This window comes from Artemia franciscana, unplaced genomic scaffold (genome assembly GCF_032884065.1).
Source record: "Artemia franciscana unplaced genomic scaffold, ASM3288406v1 PGA_scaffold_47, whole genome shotgun sequence".
NCBI lineage: Eukaryota > Metazoa > Arthropoda > Branchiopoda > Anostraca > Artemiidae > Artemia > Artemia franciscana.
In genome coordinates this window covers 715732-734277 of record NW_027062688.1, presented here as the reverse complement: position 1 = coordinate 734277, position 18546 = coordinate 715732, and the positions used below count along the sequence as shown (strand labels likewise).

Sequence of the window (18546 nt, the reverse complement as noted above, 5' to 3'; positions counted from 1 at the left end):
TAGGCCAAATTTTAACAAAGCTTTTATTTATTAACTAAATTATTTTAATTTATGCATTATTTAATGTTTTTTTATATTTTCAATTTTTTATATTTAATTTTTTTTATATTTTTTTTTAATTTGCTATTTAAATCATTTACCTATTTTTTATCATTTTAGTTTAATTATTTTGATTTTTACTGCTATATAAATGATTATAACCGTTAGATTATTCTTTTGAAATTATCCTTAAAATTTCTGTGCCCGGGGTAACTGCCCCCTTTGTCCCCCTAAACCTTTTTCTGCCTATATTTCAAACTATTTGAAAACGTAATTCACTATTTAGATTAAGCTAAATGTGAAATCGCCCGATGCTAGATGGCTTTGGTGACGGATTGATGTCTATTAAATCTACTTTTTTCAATTTTTCAGTTTATATGACATATCCTTTCTGATTAAGGGTGGTCTCAAATTTGCATTTCTATTGAATAATGATTCGTCTGTTTTTTTCACAAACAAAAAAAAAATTGAACCTGGGTGTTTTTGTTTTCAGCTATCAAACATTATTTCTCATCCTTTGAATGCTTGAATGCAATTAAAAGAGTTTCCCGGAAGTGTGTTATATGCATTGTGGTTATAGAGCACAGGAAAAATAACGGCTTTTTTGGTAATGGTAAACTTTTATTTCAATCAAAATTTTAAAGGAGTACAAGCATTCTGATAGCATTTTTAAGCGCTAGATCAAAGAGAAAAGGAAGGGCATGTGTTTTTTGCTTCTATGTTAAAAAGTCTACTTTAATTTTATTGGTTGTATTTTCGTGACGTGCTTTCATTAGTCGACCATATTGTTCTATGGAAGCCAAAGAACCTAGTCCTTTTTTGTGTCGTTAATATATCGAATTTTGAAAAGGAACACATAATCCAATTGATTCTTTTGAAATTACATATTAAGCCACTAAAAGAGCGAAAAGTCTTGGAGAAACAGCTTTTGTTTCTCAGAGAGTTTACAAGTAAACTCTCTGTTTCTCTGTGGTAAGAAATTGAAATGCCTAATGCAACTCTGCCGTTTAATTTATCAACTTGCAAGACAAATAGAACATTGCCGTCTAGAGAATACAACAAATTACCGTCTAGAGAGTACAGCAAATTAGAGGTACAGCAAATTACCGAAGTTACTTTTTTTAGATTATTGAGTCAGTCCTTGTTTAAAAGCCCATTTTTGTAAGACAGGATTAAGCTTCAAAGTGTTTGGAATGGTTCGAAACATTAATTCAAATTTAGCCAATGCTGAGTGATCGTCATTCATAAGTCTCTACCGAGACGGAATTTTCGGTAGAAAGTCGGTAGATGGCTTTCGGGGAATGGCAGAATTTTGAATAGGGCTGTTTTTCATTCGTGTTTTATGTTTTTGGATGTGTGTTTGATGACAAAGTACTACATTCTGAAAGTGCAGAGAAGAGACCTACTGGAAATGGACGTGAGTTAAGAGAGAAAAGCGGGATTTCATCTATCGGTTGTATCAAATAAAACAGATAGTATCTATTCAAAAGGAAGAATGACCAAAAAAGTAACTCTGAAAACAAAAAAAAAACTCTGAATCTCTGAACCAGAGATTCAGAGTTCTCTGTAGATCTTCACAACTTTCAGCGTCTTCTTATTTTAAGGAGAATATGATTTGGAAATCATAAGATTTCCCGGTACCAAATCAGTAAATGTAGAAATACTGATCGAAAAGTATTATCAGGAAAAACATTAACTCCAGCTTTTTAAAACCTATTTGGTTGTTTAGTGAACCACTAAAAAGAATCGAAGTCCTTTAGGCCACAAAATTCTAGGCCACAAAGCTCCAGCTTTTTAAAACCTCTTTGGTTGTTTAGTGAACCGCTAAAAAGAATGTAAATCCTCTAGGCCACAAAATTTTAGGGCCACAAAGCTCTAGCTTTTTAAAACCTATTTGGTTGTTTAGTGAACCACTAAAAAGATTGGAAATCCTTTAGGCCACAAAGCTCCAGCTTTTTAAAACCTATTTGGCTGTTTAGTGAACCCCTAAAAAGAATGGAAATCCTTTTGGCCACAAAATCTATCCAAAGTAATTTCAGTGTTTGTCTGAGTTTGATCGTTAATAGTGAAGCTGTATTAAAAGCCAGGATAAATACCTTCACCACCTAAAAAAAAATCTTTCGTCGAATACTTTCCATAGTTTTATTGCTTAATATAATGTTTTCATTGAATATGGCTTATTGAACATTTTTGTTACTAAAAAAATAATGAATACTTTTTTATATTTTTTTTTTAGCAGTGGTGTTAATTAATGGGGAAAGGGGACATTTACAACACTATATTCCCCTAGAAGCTAAGAAGTGCCTTTCTGGGGGTATTTCTATTTAAAGTAAAAAATTTTTAGGGGAAGAATTTCATTAAAAAACAATGGAAGAAAATAAAAAATTTGCCACCAAATAAATTGATTTTTGACGCCACTGTTTTAGGCCAATTGGATCAATGCTGAATAACTCTGACGCATCCCATAGTAATTTTAGTGAAAAAAGTAAAAATTTACGTTTTGTTTTCCTTAAAATGATTCTAATTTTCTTGTCTCCTTTCCCCTTTCATTTTTCTACAGAGTTTTTACTACCCAAATTTAAATTGACGTATTGAGAATTAGTTTGTATCTGTCCTTTTGTTTTAATTTTAAGCTGAAGTTGCGGAGGACACTATAGACCCGTGATTCCCAACGTGGGACGAAGGCCCCAGCGGTGGGGCGTAGCAATATTTTGGTGGGTGATGGGCAGGACGTGCACCCTTCGGCTGACTACACATTAGAGCCTTCATTTTGAAAAAAATCGCCTGAATGACTGCGTGTTCAAATACATTCACAGAGAAACAAAAATAAATATTGTAGTGGCGTTGTGCATTGTATAAAAGCTTTTGTATTTAGACAATATTTTTCATTAATAAAAAACATGCCCAGTGATATCCCAGCAAAGATTCATTGACCTTTTAATCGTGAATTGCTTTCACGTGAACACATTTGAAATTTTGAGTAACAAAATTGAAATATCACGAGGGGGGCATCATGATTTAGATATGTCTAGGTATGGGCATGGGTCGAAATCGGTTGAAAACCACTCCTATCAATGATGGGGTTTTACATTTTCCAGCTAAGTATTCAAAAATAATATATAAGTAGCTTATATATGTATTTGTTTATTTCATTTATTAATACCATTTGCAAATAACCTCCAGGCTTGTCGTGCAAATGACAAACAAACGCAAAAAACGTGTAAACAAGTTGGATATTCGGCTTAAAAAATAGAAAGAACAACACTTTTAAACACTTAAAGCCAACTCATTGAACTGTACACAACTAACCTGAAAATAAACTGAAAGACAAACTTTCCGACATTGAATACGAAATAAACTGTAGTTTATTTCATATTCAATGTCAGAAACTGAAAAGCAGTTAAACTAGTTTTCAGTTTAGCTGTGTACATTTACACAACCAGGCTAAACTGAGAAGCAAATTTTCTGACATTAACTTTAAATAGAGAAAAACTGAAAAACAAAAAGAGCAACAATTCACAACACTAAACACAAACTGAACTGCATACAACTAAGCTGAAAAATAAATGAACATTCTTTTATTTTATTAATATTATGTACTACTCCGTGGACTTTTCGTACGATAACCTCTTGGTTTGAGTCAGTCACGTGAGAACAGTCATGGACTGACTTATGGTCTGAGTCAGTCAAGTGAGAACAGTCATATGTCCTTTGGATTTATTACAGCTGATATATTGAGTCTAAATTCTTATGTACATGAATTTGCACATGAAGGTTTTTTGTTCCGATCATATGTGGTATTTTTACCATATTTCCCAACCTGTATTTTCCTATTCCGTTTTTGGAAAGTTTGGATGGTATCCTCCCACCAACCCCTTCTCGGACGTAGGTGTTTAACTACATTGTAACGTTTTGCGTGTAGTTGGATAAAAGCTTCAGTATTGTTGTTTATAATTAATGTTTCACTTTTTTTTACAGTTTTTGTTCAATAACTATGATTGGCTATGTGATCTATTAGAACCATCAATTGGAGTAAAAGCAAAGGAAGATTTGGCAACGTCACTTATTGCACTCATGCATCGATATGGGCGAGCCTGTAATTTCCTGGCTGATCTGGTTGCAAGTGATATACAAAAAATGGGTGAATATCGAGTATCATAACTAAATTAACGTTAAATTTAATTACTACTCTCTCTCTCTCTTTCTCTATCTCTCTCTCTCTCTCTCTCTCTCTCTCTCTCTCTCTCTCTCTCTCTCTCTATATATATATATATATATATATATATATATATATATATATATATATATATATATATATATATATATATATATATATGTCATTATTCCCCTTCATTTCCAAGCATACATTTCCCCTTTTTCAATGATAAATTTCTTGGATTTGAGCATTATTATAATTGGTAAAATATTTTATCCTTGCTCCGGGGAATGTAGGGGGCTTGGTCTTTTTGGCAGAGCTATCAGACTTTTAACTATTTTGAAGAAAATTGGTTTTTCGAAACTTAGACCAGTCCAAAGGGGAGGGGGGATCTGAAAAGGGAAAGGGGTTTGGTTTCCCTTTGATCACTCTTCAACATCTCTTTAAACATGCCCTGAAATATTTAATTAGCTAGCCACCCTCATCCGGTCCTTAGGTATTGCTGATAGGCCTTTTTGACAACCAGTTGCACATAGTGAGATTTTGTTTTGCTCGGTATCCCTCTCAACGTTTCCTCAATACCCGAAGCTTTTTCGGAAACCCAGGACACAACATATCCCTTTTTCCAATAAACAATCTTTTATATAAACAATGTGCAACTTGCATAGCTTACAGCTTATGTTCCAGGGTTTTGGGGAGCTATGCTTTGGAGGCATATTTATTTAACCTTAGAACTATTTTGAACAAAATTGTAATCTCCGAATCTTGTTCAGAAGTCTTGGAGGCAAAAAAGAAAGTGGCAGAAGCGGGTATCTGGTTGCCGTCCAATCACTTTTGACACTAAGACACTAGAACTTGAAGTTTTCAATCGGTTGGGCTCCCTCCAAAGTTTATACGACCACCCCCTCTATAAGAAGTGACTGTGGGAAAAAAATAGTAATAATGCATCAAATGCTTATAGATCTTTTCTATAAGCAACGCTAATTGTTGCTTCTAATATCGGAATATAGCCAATTAAATTAAGCTCTATTGAAGGAAATGTTGTCATTTTTGAAAATATTGCTCATATTGTTAAATCATAGCTAAACCAACAAGTTTGTCTTGGGTTTTTGCAAACACAGGGTAATATTAACTTGAAAGCTTTCTTTTAAAATGACCTTTCATTTCCTGTTCTATATTCAATAAATATTAAAACCACGGTTTATTAACCAAGTAGTGCTTGCTTATGTGCAGTATGCACAATTAATTGTATACACAATTGTATACACACAATATAATTGTATACACAATTGTGTATAAACACAATTGTGTTTTAATAGCATGCACAAAGCATTTTTACTTAAATCTTTTTTTTTTTCTCTCTGGCGTAATCTAATATTATCTCAAAAGTCAAATTAATAAAAATTGTACCCTTCTACGACAGACAGGGGTATTGAATTCCATTAAATTCTGTTTCAGTTTTTAGAATCAGATATTAAAGCGAACATGGTAGGAAATTGGACAAAATCAACATACCCTACTGGAAATTTTGAGAGCAATACTAAATTTAGCCCAACTATCGAATAGCTTCAGAATCCTTCAGAAACTCATTGTTTCAGAAACACAATTTTTGCTGCATTTATGTTAGGGTGCTCAGTAAGAATAAAGTTTTTGTATGTTGTACATTAATGTCAACAGTCACCGCTTGTGTCGTGTCCAGGATTTTTTTCGAGGGAGTGGTTACAAAAGGATTTTTTGTGGGCTCTGAAAGAACTTTAAAATCGCAGCAAAAATGTGTTTATATTCAATTTTGTTATGTTTTGACGAGAAGAATTTTTTTTTGGGGGGGTCATATCCCCCCCCCCCCGTCTGGATGCGGCCTTGCTCCCTACTTTCTGGAGAGAAATGTGAATTAATTAATTTTACTTGCTCAGTCTTCAACGACCTCCATATTTTCAGGATCAAGTTTAGTGACCAGATTAAAAAATCAGGGAGTTTCATCCAACTTTTTTTTAATAATTTTTTTTGGATGTATCCGGAATACTAATAGTTTATATTCCAAGCTATATATTTTTTCACATTCACCATACTTGTAATGAAGGTTAAAACGTGTTTTTTAATAGACTAAAAAGGGTTTCTAAATGGTTTATTTGATCATTTACACTATAGGGCATGATAACACTTATTATTCTTTATCTCATAAATCAGTTTAAACTTTAATTATTTTGCTTATCCGAGCTTATATCATGAAGGCACGAAATAAAGTCCAATTTTGCGAGGAAAATATTACAATTTTATATTTTACGGGCATCACTTGGCTACAAGAATGACACAAGGCTACGTAACGATTTAAGTGCCAAAGTTGCATCACTTGGGAACAAGACAGAAATATTTCTGCAGCAAAATGGAGTACTGTAAGAATTTTGTTGTCAAAGTTCGAAAGTGAGGAATCGAACATTAAAAAAACAAATTGAATTGCAAAGGGATTTATTATAGAATTTGAAAGTCAACATGTCAGCCTCGTCACTAAGATTGCTTTTGGCGCTGGTGGCCCGAAGCGCCACCCCAACAGCTAGTATATATATATATATATATATATATTGCGTTATGTGTCTGTCTGTCTGTCCGCATATGACGTCTGAATTATTTCTGTCATATACCAATTCAAAAACGCGTTATGTTCCAGGTTCTAGGTTCGAGAGGTTCCAGGTTCTAGGTTCGAGAGATTCCAGGTTCGAACCTTAAAAAACTACAAAAAAACTAAAAAAGCTAAAAAAAAGGTAAAAAACTAAAAAAGAAAAAAAAACTAAAAAAAGGTAAAAACTACAAATAAAACTAAAAAGAAAAAAACTAAAAACTAATAAAAAACTAAAAAAGGTAAAACCTACAAAAAAACTAAAAAACTAAAAAAACTAAAAAAAGGTAAAAAACTAAAAAAAACTAAAAACTAAAAAATAAAAAAACTAAAAAAGGAAAAAAAGTGAAAAATAAAGGAGAAAAAGAAAACTAGAAAAATAAAAATAAAATAAAAAAAAACTAAAAAAGGTAAAACCTACAAAAAAAACTAAAAAGAAAAAAGAAAAAAACTAAAACCTAAAAAAAAGGTAAAAACCAAAAAAAAACTAAAAAGAAAAAAGGAAAAAAAACAAGATTTTTTTCAAAACTAAAAAAGAAAAAAAAAACTACCCATCAATAGATATGTGCTCTATCTTTGACCACACGAGCAGGAAATGGGATTTTATTTTTACCCCTTGAAATATCAAGATTTTACGATTTCACCTTGAAGTTTTCACAAAGAAAGTAAAAAAAAAAATGTCCCATAGCTGAATAGTTTAATTTCTAAGGTTTTGCCCAGTGTCTTGGTGGGGTAGACAGTAAATTAAAAAAAGTTGAAGGAAGGCTTTAAAATTAGTATAATCACTATTTAGAAAATACAGAAAAATGAATAAAGAATATAATCAGTCTTTTTGAGAGGGTTAAATATGCAAATCTTATGTGTAAATCTATAAAAGATTATTATAAAGATTATTCATCAAAAGATTATTATAAAGTTTAAAGAAAGCATATCTGTATCTCAAGTTGAAAGAAATTGCTAGTAGAGATATGTAAATTTTGGTAGGAAAAATATTTCATAAATAGGAAAGTCAGAAAGAGATATAAAGGGCGGAGGTTTTTTCGGCCTGTAGAAAAATTTTCGGCCAGTAGAAATATTTTTGGCCTGTAGAAATATTTTAGGCCTGTAGAAGTATTTTCGGGTCTGAAGAAATATTTTCGGCATGTAGAAATATTTTCGGCCTGTAGAAATATTTTCGGCCTGTAGAAACCTTGCTGCTCTTCAAAGTGTGTGGTACACCTTTATGTTATGATTCGAAGAAAGGTAACCATCTTCAAAATCTGAAAATCTTCCCAGAATTAATAGCTAATGTCCGAAGTGAAAGAAATACATTTGAATCCTCTCACGATGAATTTCTTACGTGATACCTTTATGAAGTCTACTACAATATTACCAGTTACTTGGTCTAAAGTTGCGCCACTTAAAATTGAAAATGCGGCGAAACCTTCGTTTTTCTAGTGATAATGAGCCAAATGAGCGATTTTCTTCCTAAAAATAGTGGCAATTTGAGAAATTCAATGCACAATCTAGATTTTATCTAGATATTAGATGAATTTCCTTTTTTATAATTTTCACTAAAATTTTATGTGACCAATAGTTTGCAGATCTTTAAAGTTTTTATTTAGACAGACCCTCTCCCTCCTTGAACGAAAATATTTGGGTACACCAGGATTTGAACCCTCACCCTCTCGGACAAAGGATCCTAAATCCAGCGCACCAGGGGACTCAAAGGTTGTTTACTGATATTCCAAGGGTTATTCTGGACATTTTGTGTCGTTGATGACATTTGTTATGTTCGTAACAAATATATTTTCATTCCAATGGAGAACAGCTTTTATACATTAACTGCACTCTTTTACTTTCAAAAATATGTCTGTTTTGACTGTCAAACACGAAAATGCGTTTTTGAGTTCAGGTGGGTAGGGGGGGGGCTGCAAAGCCTTCCTTATGAAAATCTCTGCAATCAACAAAATTCCCCTTTATATGAAAACGTCAGAATATGTTTGGTTTTGATGATTCCTACTTATGAACTGTGTATTTCAGATGATAAGCATTTGGTGTTTCGTGGTAATTCCTTGGCAACCAAAGCAACAGAAGCTTTTATGAAATTGACAGGAGAAACATACCTTCGTAATTGTTTAGCAGAAGTACTGGGTAAACTGATTGATGACACATCGACTAGAGACTGTGAAGTTGACCCACTGAGAGTAGCATCTCAAACCTCTCTAATGAGACAACAAGCCAATCTGCGCTCTGCCGTGGGCCAAGTATGGAGCCATGTCTTAGATTCTGTTCCTTATTTTCCTGGGTATGTATCAATTAGAAAAAATTACTAAAAAATACCACTATTACTAACAACTCACCGCAGCAAAAAGCCGCTTGAGGGCAACGCAGCTACACACGCCCCTCCTCCATCCTAATCTATTCAAAGCCACCCTCTTTACACCCTCCCAAGAAGTACCCATTTCCTTTAAATCTTTTTTATGACACCCTCTCGTCCTAGACGAGGACGACCCGCTTTCCGTTTAGCCCTAGACGGGTGGCCGGAAAGGAAAATGGTCGGAAATCTGTCATCTTTTATCCGCAAAATATGCCCTAGCCATCTCAACTTTTTTTGGAATAATACTAGAAAGCAGGGTTGAACAACATCTGTCGTACAGCCTACTGTTTGCAATACGGTCAGTCAGCCGAGTACCCATAACAATCCGTAGGCAATTTCTCTGGAAAACATCTAGTAAACCTTCATTCGCTTTCCGGAGTGCCCGTGCCTCAGAGCCATATTTAACCACTATCATCACTGTTGCTTCCAATAGTCTAATCTTGGTTTGCAGACTTATCTTCCTATTCTCCCAAACTTTTTTTTTAACTGCGAAAAAACACCCTGAGCCTTAACTATTCTACTTTTAACATCTTTACTGCTCCCACCGTCTTTACACTACCCAAGGTAAGTGAAGCTGCCCACCTGATCAATCTTTTCGTTACCCAACGTCACCTTTTCATCTTCACCTGTTCCTAGCCTTAGTGACTTAGTTTTATTAACATTAATTATCAAACCTCTTCTAGCACCCTGAACTCGCAAAACCTCTAAAAGTTCATTCATTTTTCTCACCCTTTCATCTAGGAAAGTTTAAATCGTCAAAGCTTAAATCGTCAGTATAATCTAAGTCCAGGAAAGTTTTTCCTCCCTATTTAATTCCGTGACCTCCCATTACCTTTCCTTAATGATCCATATAAAGGGGGATAGAACACAACCTTGCTTAACTCCTGATTTAATACAAAACAAGCTGCTAACCTCATTTGTTATTCTCGTGCATAGCTCCAATCACTTTATTCTATTTGTCTGGTATACCATATAAGGATAAGAATTTTGCTAAAGCTCCTCTATCAACAGAATCGAACGTTTGTTTATAAACTATAAGACTGAGGACCAAAGGTGTTTGTCAGCTTCTCAATTATTAACTTTTTAAATTATTAACTAATTATTAAATTATTAACTAACACTTCTCAGTTATTAACCTGAGGGTGAAAATTTGGTCGACAAATCCTCTACCTTTTCTGAAACCATACTGTTTTTCTCTTAAAACTTCGACTACAGCATCTCTGAGTCTAAAAAGTATCATATTACTAAGTAATTTGCTACCCACAGAGACCAGACTAATGCCCAGATGATTACGACACTCACTCTTATCACCTTTCTTATCCAGGGGTTTAAATAAGGTTCTCCAAAAATCGTTATGTACTTCCCCTGTTTCAAAAATCCTATTCATAATCTTCAGTAACTTTATTTCTAATCTCCGAGCCACCATATTTAAGAAACTCATTTACCATACTATAACCACCTGAATACTAATAATTAACTGAACACAATCAACAACAAAAATACTAATAATACTAAAAGATACTAGAACTACTAAGAAAAGTACTAGGAATTCGTGAATTATTACTTATATATGCTTTTATTGTGTGTTGTATTTCGACGTTTATTGCGGTTCTTAACTTTGAACTTCTCCTATTTGAGTTAGGTTAAGACCCTGGTAAGGTTTATTCAAAATTGCCGAACAATTTCTTTTTAATTTAATTGTTTATATATTCATAGTATCCTTTAAATCCTTTTCTACTTGTTTTGTTGACGGTTCCTTTGTTTTGTATATATACATTTTTTGTATTTGACCCTTAGGCTTTGGAAACAATCTGGTCTGTCTAACAATCTTTCTATCTTTCTTATGAAAAGTTATTGTAAAAATTTGACAAAAAAACAACAACAAAAAACACAATAATAGCGCTATTACTACTAATTAGAGTTACCCACAAAACCAAATCGCCTGATGCCAACATGGCTGTACATACTTCTCTTCTACTCCAATTTGCTCTAATTCACTCTTTCTAACAAACAGTTCACGGTAGCGAATCATGAGTAAAAAGTAACCAGGGCTAGGAAAAACCGAAGCTCGGTTAAAAATAATTTCTACACCAGAAGAATTTTCTTTTTATGGTGATTCCAAATATAAATAAAATAATCCAGTTGAAAAGTACGCATCAAATCTGCGAGCCTGAAAAAATTACTTGATTCTCGAAAAATGGTGAAAACACCCCCAAAGAGGCAAGTGATTTTTATGAAAATTACGCCATCAAGTTCTGGACAATACCCGGTTGTGTGGGTTTCAATCTTCCATTTACCAAAACTTTGGATTTCGAGTCTTTTTTTTCAAAAAGGCAAATCACGGAAATGAATTTTTGTTTCAAATAGCGCGTGGTAACGAGCTGTAAGTAAGAAGGGACTTGGACCAAAAAGCAACCGACAAAATTTTTTTTATTACAATTAATACATCAAAAGAATTGGCATTAATGTTACTCATAAAACATACGAGCCTGAGAAAATTTGGCTGATCTTTGTAAAAGTGAGAGAACCTGTAAAAAGTCAAGCGAAAAATCACACCATCAGATTCAGCATATTAGAAAACTCTGCTATAGAGGTTTCAAGCTCCTATCTTAAAAAACGTGGTATTTCGTATTTTTGTTCCGAAGAAAGATCATGGATGCGTGTTTATTTTTCGTTATTTTTCGTTTATTTCTTTCCAGCCCACAAGCCTTGGGAAAATGACTAAGTTATGCGATTTGCTTACAGTTTGCATATAGTGTTTGTTTGAAATATACAAAAATTACTCAGGGGAAGAAATTTTCCCTGGGGAGAATGTTCTATGGAGAGGAAATTTTCCTGAAGGAATTTTCTAGGGTAAAATTTTACTTTAGGGGGGGGGGGTTCTTAGCATGATTTGAAAAACACTGAGAAATTAAATAAAAATAATTATTATTTTCTGTTGAAAGTAAGGAGCAACATTTAAATAAAACGCATATAGATTATTCTTTATGTGAGGGGGACTTAAATGTGAGGCTTCTTATATAAGAGGGGGCTATCCTTTCCTTATCCCTCGTTTTTGACGCTAAAGTCTTACTTTTTGTCTCAATTCTTTACGAACGACTCAAACACAAGGGTCATTAAATTTGAATGAGAAGTAGTTTTAAGAAGAAAAAAAAAGCTAGAAAAAAAATCCAAGCGGCTTCGGATGAAGTTAAACTCAGCTCGTCGTTTAGTGAAATCTGGAAATTAACAAAAAAAAAAAAGAAAAAAAAACTGATCATAAGCCAACAAAGATAAACTTCCTTTAGCTCCCAAAAGTTAAAAAAAATAACACCTTAGTCAGCAGTGAAATGGTTGAGAAGAAGCGTTTTAATGGTCCAGTGGCTACTCTTGTTTCACACAGATACCGTGCCAAAATAATGAATACGTTTCCACTTTCAAAAGTCACGTTGCTTGGTCGAATCTGAGCCTCGCAACGACGACGACATCAAATACACTGAACAATTCCATGCAACTGTCGTGTCGGAGGACACAGAATTTTGAATCAGTTAAGAGAAAATAAAAAAAATCAATCGTTTTGGTAATATGAGTGTTTTTATGTAACGATGGTCTATCTGCTGGAAGGTAGCACCGCGACGCAAAGCGTCGTGAGTGGCCCATTTTGGTTCCCTTTCATGGATTTTTTTAGCTGGCAACAATCCTGAGTAGTAGAGGTGCTACAATTTGTCAATCGAATTCAGTGCTTCGTTTGAAACTTAGATATTTCTGATTTATTTTCTCTTAGACTTTCCTAATAGTTGCTGGATTCTGAAAATTTTTGCCCGATATTTTTTTGTTTACAATTATCTTTAATTTGATAAGTTGTAATTTTTCAGTTTTTTTTTTTTTTTTTTGAAGTTTGGGAATCAAAATGCTTAACACTCAAGAGAGCACCGTCCAACTCATTTTCTTTTACCTTGTGATGAATTAAATTTTATCATGAAAAGAATTTCGACTTGTAGCGAGAACTTTTGGTAAAATTCTAGACCAGCTTCTTTTCGCTATCTTGGAAAGTGGTTATGTTAAGAAAATGAAACTTTGGGGATGCATCTACAGACTAAAGTAGGCCCCGGAAAGGTATTTTGAAGTACCTGCCTCCACTCCTTTTCCCTCTAGAGCATACTGACCTTTTATGACCTTAGAAAAACTTTTGTGTTATAAAAGTGAAACCTTGCGGAATACATTTTTTGGTTAAATGAAGCAGAAGAAAATTATTTTTAGCTTCATAACTTTGTTCAATTCCAATTTCTGATGTTTCAAAGATATGCAAATACACTTCCTAAGTGAAGAAAAAAACAAATTGATAGCTTAAAATTAGCCTAAAATTTATTAAAAATTGGATTAAAAATAGCTTAAGATTTAAAATTGCTTAAAATTCCACACAACCAACAGGAATTGCACTTTCAAAACTAAATCAGGGAAAAAGAAACTGAAAACTGAAAATTAAAATATGATCTTGTCTATAAGGTCAAGAAGGCAAATGTCAAGTAAGCAAATTTCTAAGACCTAGAAATCAGAAGAGGGTTAACATAATACTTTGGCAATACCTTCCTGGAGCATGTTTTTGACCTTGGATCCATTGCTGGGAGTTTTGTTTTCCTAACTTAACCAATTTCCAAGATAGCGAAAAGTAGCTTGTCTAGAGTTCTACCGTTTTTTCGGGGGTGGGGGGAGGGGGATGTTGCGTAGTTCCACCGGTTTACAGAGTTTTATTACTTGCATTTTCCTTTCTTCACGTAAACGACTTTAAAACTAAATAACTGATGTGGTATATTACAAAACCACATTAAGTATAATAAATTAGCGAATCTATACAATAAAATATGGTAAACTAATAGGTATATTAAGTACCAAGAGTAATGCTATTAATTTTGATTGGACAATATGAAAATATGTTCGACTATATTTGGTAATACCAATAATATTTGGGTCTTCCCGACCCCTCACCCCCCTCCCCTCAGGAAGTGGACTAGGGTGGGAGGATATCCTCCGCAAGGATTTAATGGGAAATGGGAACTTTTTGGGAGGGTGTAAAAAGGGAGGCATTGAATAGATTGGGCTTTGCTATGTTAACCTCAAGTGACTTGGTGATGTTGTGAGTTGCTTGCACTACTAGTTATATATTCAAGTAATATACTATTTAAAGTAATATACTATTTACAAGTATATACTATACTATTATACAAGTATATATAAGTATAAGTATATATATAGTATATATAAGTATACTATTATACAAGTAATATACTATTTACAATCTTCTATTTCTTTAGCGGGAATTTTTAATAAGGAACTTTCCGAAATTCACACTAACTTTTCTTTTTGATGTAATGAAAACTAAAAATTTCTAGCGTAAAATAAGATTCTATTCTACATATTATATTTTTATTACCGTAAATACCGGTAGTAGATACAGTTATTTCAACATAACACTGATTACAAATTAAAAACTGTAATCTAGAATGGCTTTTGACAGATGGTTAAATTTATTTTACAGTTGCAAAAATAATTATTGTTCTTCAGATCACTAATTATTTTTTTTTCATTTTGTGAGGCGAAAAAAATTTGCAACAGCAGACGAAAGAAGACAAAAGTAGACGACAACAGAAAACAAAAAAAAAGAAAGCCTTTTGTATTATTAAGCAATTTTTCTGTTATGTCTTTTTATTTTCATTTGAAGTTTTTAAGTTAAATTATATTTTTTATTTTGACACAAAAATGGATTAAGAAAATTTCCCATACATTTACTTCTTTCGTTAATTTAAGATATCCAAACTCTAGAAAAACACTGATAACAATTATTGCAGAAAAAATGTTAGTCGTGGAATAGATCAGGTTGCATTTTCAATTCAGTGTTTTTTTTTCTTTTTTTGAAAAAAAAAACAACATTCGAATTTTTATCGATCTGCTCTTGATCTTTTAGCAAGAAACATGTTCGATTTAGAATTAAAAAAAAAAAAAAACAACAACTATATTTGAAATCTTTTGCAGGTGGTCAAATTTGAGGCACCCAAATCGTGCCGCTTCCTCCTAAAAGGGCAACCTATTTGGAGGCCTAACTGGCAAAAACCAAATTCGAAATTGTACTTGAATTTCCCACCACTAATATTTTTGCAGCAAGCTTTTGAACTCGTTCAGTGTTTAAAGAAACAAAGTGATAAAGTGTTCAGTCGATTTTTTTCATTGTCATTACCAACTTCAAATGATTTTTGGTAATTTCTTAAATACCTAGAATCCATTGGGTACAAACAAAATTACCCAATTATATAATGGCTAATGTTCTTATGTAATCTAAAAGTTGCAGGCTTAAAAGGAATCTTTGTAATAATTGTAATGTTTTAGTATTTTAATTTTTCAATCCAAAATAATATGCAGGATTTTCAAATCATTTTATGTATACGTCAGAATTTTTTCATTTAAATATAAAAATTATACCATGAATCTTTTATTTTGCAACCTCTGTTATTGGGTAACAAAAAAATTACTCAGTTTCATAATGGGTATCTTACACGTCTATTCTAAAAAATAAAGCTTAGAATGACTTAAAATTATTATTGAACTTAAATACTTTCTACTAAATTACTTATTCAATTCCAAAATAAATACACCAGTTTTTTTCAATCATTTTTGCTATAATATACAAAAATCATTTTGAAACGTGAAACATTATGAACATAATGAGAGCATAATGACATAACGTAAATGCATAAGTTATATCTTATATTTTAGTGAGCTGCGAACCTGCTTCCACAGCTTCCGCACCCAGCTAATTCAGCTTGGCCGGACAGACCTTGGTGATCACTTAATCTCAGCATCAATCTTCTTAAGGTTCCTTTGTCCAGCAGTTTTGTCACCAAGCCTGTTTGGAATCACTGCAGGTAAGTTCTTCTTACAGCTAGTTAATCACTGCCGGTAAGTTCTTCTGCAGGTATCTTCAAAGGTTCCTTTGTCCCGAAGTTCTGTCACCAAGCCTGTTTGGAATCACTGCAGGTAAGTTCTTCTTACGGCAAGTTAATCACTGCCGGTAAGTTCTTCTGCAGGTATCTTCAAAGGTTCCTTTGTCCAGCAGTTTTGTCACCAAGCCTGTTCGGAATCACTGCAGGTAATCTGTCTATGATCCTTTTGTTGTCTCCGTTCTGGATTAGAAGTCAATTTCTATTAAGCTCATGTCTGTGGAGTCAAAATTGTAGAAGAATTTTGCCGAATGGAGTTGGATTAACAGAAATAATGTAAGACTCTTTGGATTCGAAAATTTAGAAACACGTAAAGGTTGGAATCAACTCAAATACTCTTAAACATTACTAAAAAGTGGTAATAATTTTCGAAATTTATATTGAAGGCTAATTATGGTCTATAATTTGCCTGTAATATTACTTTTCTGCATTCTCTAGTTATTATCGATTTCTCTCATTAATATCTGGAGTAAATTAGCAGGAATGTTAGATTCTGAGTTCTTACTTATTTGAAGAAAATGTTAGTAGGGGGAGGAATTACGTTTTAAGTTTCAGGAGTCGATGGTAAAGTGGACTGACTTCATAGCACTGATTAAGTTTGCCAAATTGAATGTTGGATTATCTTTTTGAGCTTTGGACCTACCTCAAGGGAGTGCCACGTGATTAGTGTCAGTGCATAATTTACAAATTTTTTTCCTCTTTAATACTTTGCCTCTACCTCTAAGGTTCTACCTCTCTCGTTAGTTCTACTTTCATTCACAAACTCTTCGCCTTGAAGTTTTAAATTAAGTGTTTCATTTAAACTATACCAGAACCGAACAAAAAGAGTATAAAACGCGAAATGATTTATAAAATTATTCCCATTGACTGTTTATTTCGGACAAAAAATAAGTAAATGTTTCTTTTGCTATTCCATATGACCCAAAATTATTTTGAATTTGTCATACATGTCTTTTTTATGTACTACCGTTTAGTACCGACTTATTTATTATTACTTCCTAGCTTATTTAGGCACTATCTAAGGACATCAAAATTAAAGATCTATTTTCTCTTTTGACGCATCCTTGTTCTATTCTTACCGAAAAAATAACGATTTTCTGAAATTTTTATTTGGTTATTTCAAAGTTGGGGAACCTTTAGGACACTGCAATATTCTCGTCAGTATTGTCACTTTGAGCTGTGATAATTAATAAGCGAAACTAATTACTTAAGTATGGCAACTCTTTTTGTTCATGAAATTTTAAGCATTATTAATATTTTGATTCCCAAAGACAACATCATCTTCAAAATAGAAGCACATCTTTTCAGGCTGTTAGATGGAAAGTGGTTTTAGGTTATCATTGAATAATTTATCACGCATGTTTTTTTTTTTTTTTTTTTTTTTTTTTTTTTTTTTTGTTTTTTTTTTGGATTCACTACCAAAAAGTGCACAACTGCATTGCATTTTCATTATATATTTTTTTTACAGTATCAAGTTAAGAACTGCTCGGGAAATCTTACTTGTCTATACTCTCTTTCATATTCTTATTTGAATTAAATTTTTATATTTAAATATATTAAATTAAATTTGAAGATTAGATTTCAATTTGAATATTCTTAATACAATTTAAATACTGTATGAAAACACAATATTTATTGTATTTTCATCTTATTTGAATGTCCAAGTGAAAAGTGCATGGAAAATTCAACTTTTTTCTTTCTTTTTTTTTTGTCTTTTGAGGTTATTTTTCCTGTTGAGTAGAAAGGGTCAGGTGAGCTAGAATTTTAATTTTTTTCATCTGTTTTGTATTTTCCTTTTTCCTAATTTATATATTATCAGAATCAGAGGACTCAGAAAAACATACTGTTCTCTTTCTTATTTTTTTTGTGATTTTGTTTTATCTTATTTTGTAGAGTATCCTTTTGTTTTAGTTTTCTTTTTATCTATTTTTCAGAGTATCCAAGCGAAAAGTGCTCAAGAAATTTGACTCTAGTGGCCAAAGTTCTACAGACTCTTGCAAATTTCAATCGTTTTCAGGGCAAGGAAAGTTTCATGGAGTTTATGAATGATTTTCTTGAAAAAGAAGCAGAAACAATGAAGAAATTTCTTCAGCAAATTTCAGTATGTGCTTTTTTGTTTCTCTAAAATCTTTTAGAAATATTAGTTTCAGGTCTTCAACATATGATGCTACACTCGGGACCTCCTTTGTTCCAATCGTTTATTTAATGCTATTCAGGAAATATTTTTTATTTTTCAGGAAGTATTGATTACGTACACAATAGCATATAGAAACATACACAATAGTTGTTTTATAGTATTTCTTCTCTCGCACCCTCTATCTTTCTTTTTTTCCATATTATGAGTTTAAACAGTATTATCCTTAATACGAAGATTTGCAATAAAACATTTTGTTTGAAGTATAAGGAG

The 18546-nt window shown here is 32.6% G+C and overlaps 1 protein-coding gene across 1 annotated transcript in view; it reads left to right on the top strand.

Moving 5' to 3' along the window:
• The window catches only part of LOC136041852 (ras GTPase-activating protein raskol-like), a 98875-nt gene that overhangs the window by 39375 nt on the left and 40954 nt on the right, over positions 1 to 18546 (top strand). Inside the window, exons 5-8 of the mRNA XM_065726628.1 lie at positions 4018 to 4180; positions 8832 to 9096; positions 15916 to 16064; positions 18074 to 18240. Coding sequence (XP_065582700.1) covers positions 4018 to 4180; positions 8832 to 9096; positions 15916 to 16064; positions 18074 to 18240 — 744 coding nt within the window. The remainder of the gene's footprint in view (positions 1 to 4017; positions 4181 to 8831; positions 9097 to 15915; positions 16065 to 18073; positions 18241 to 18546) is intronic.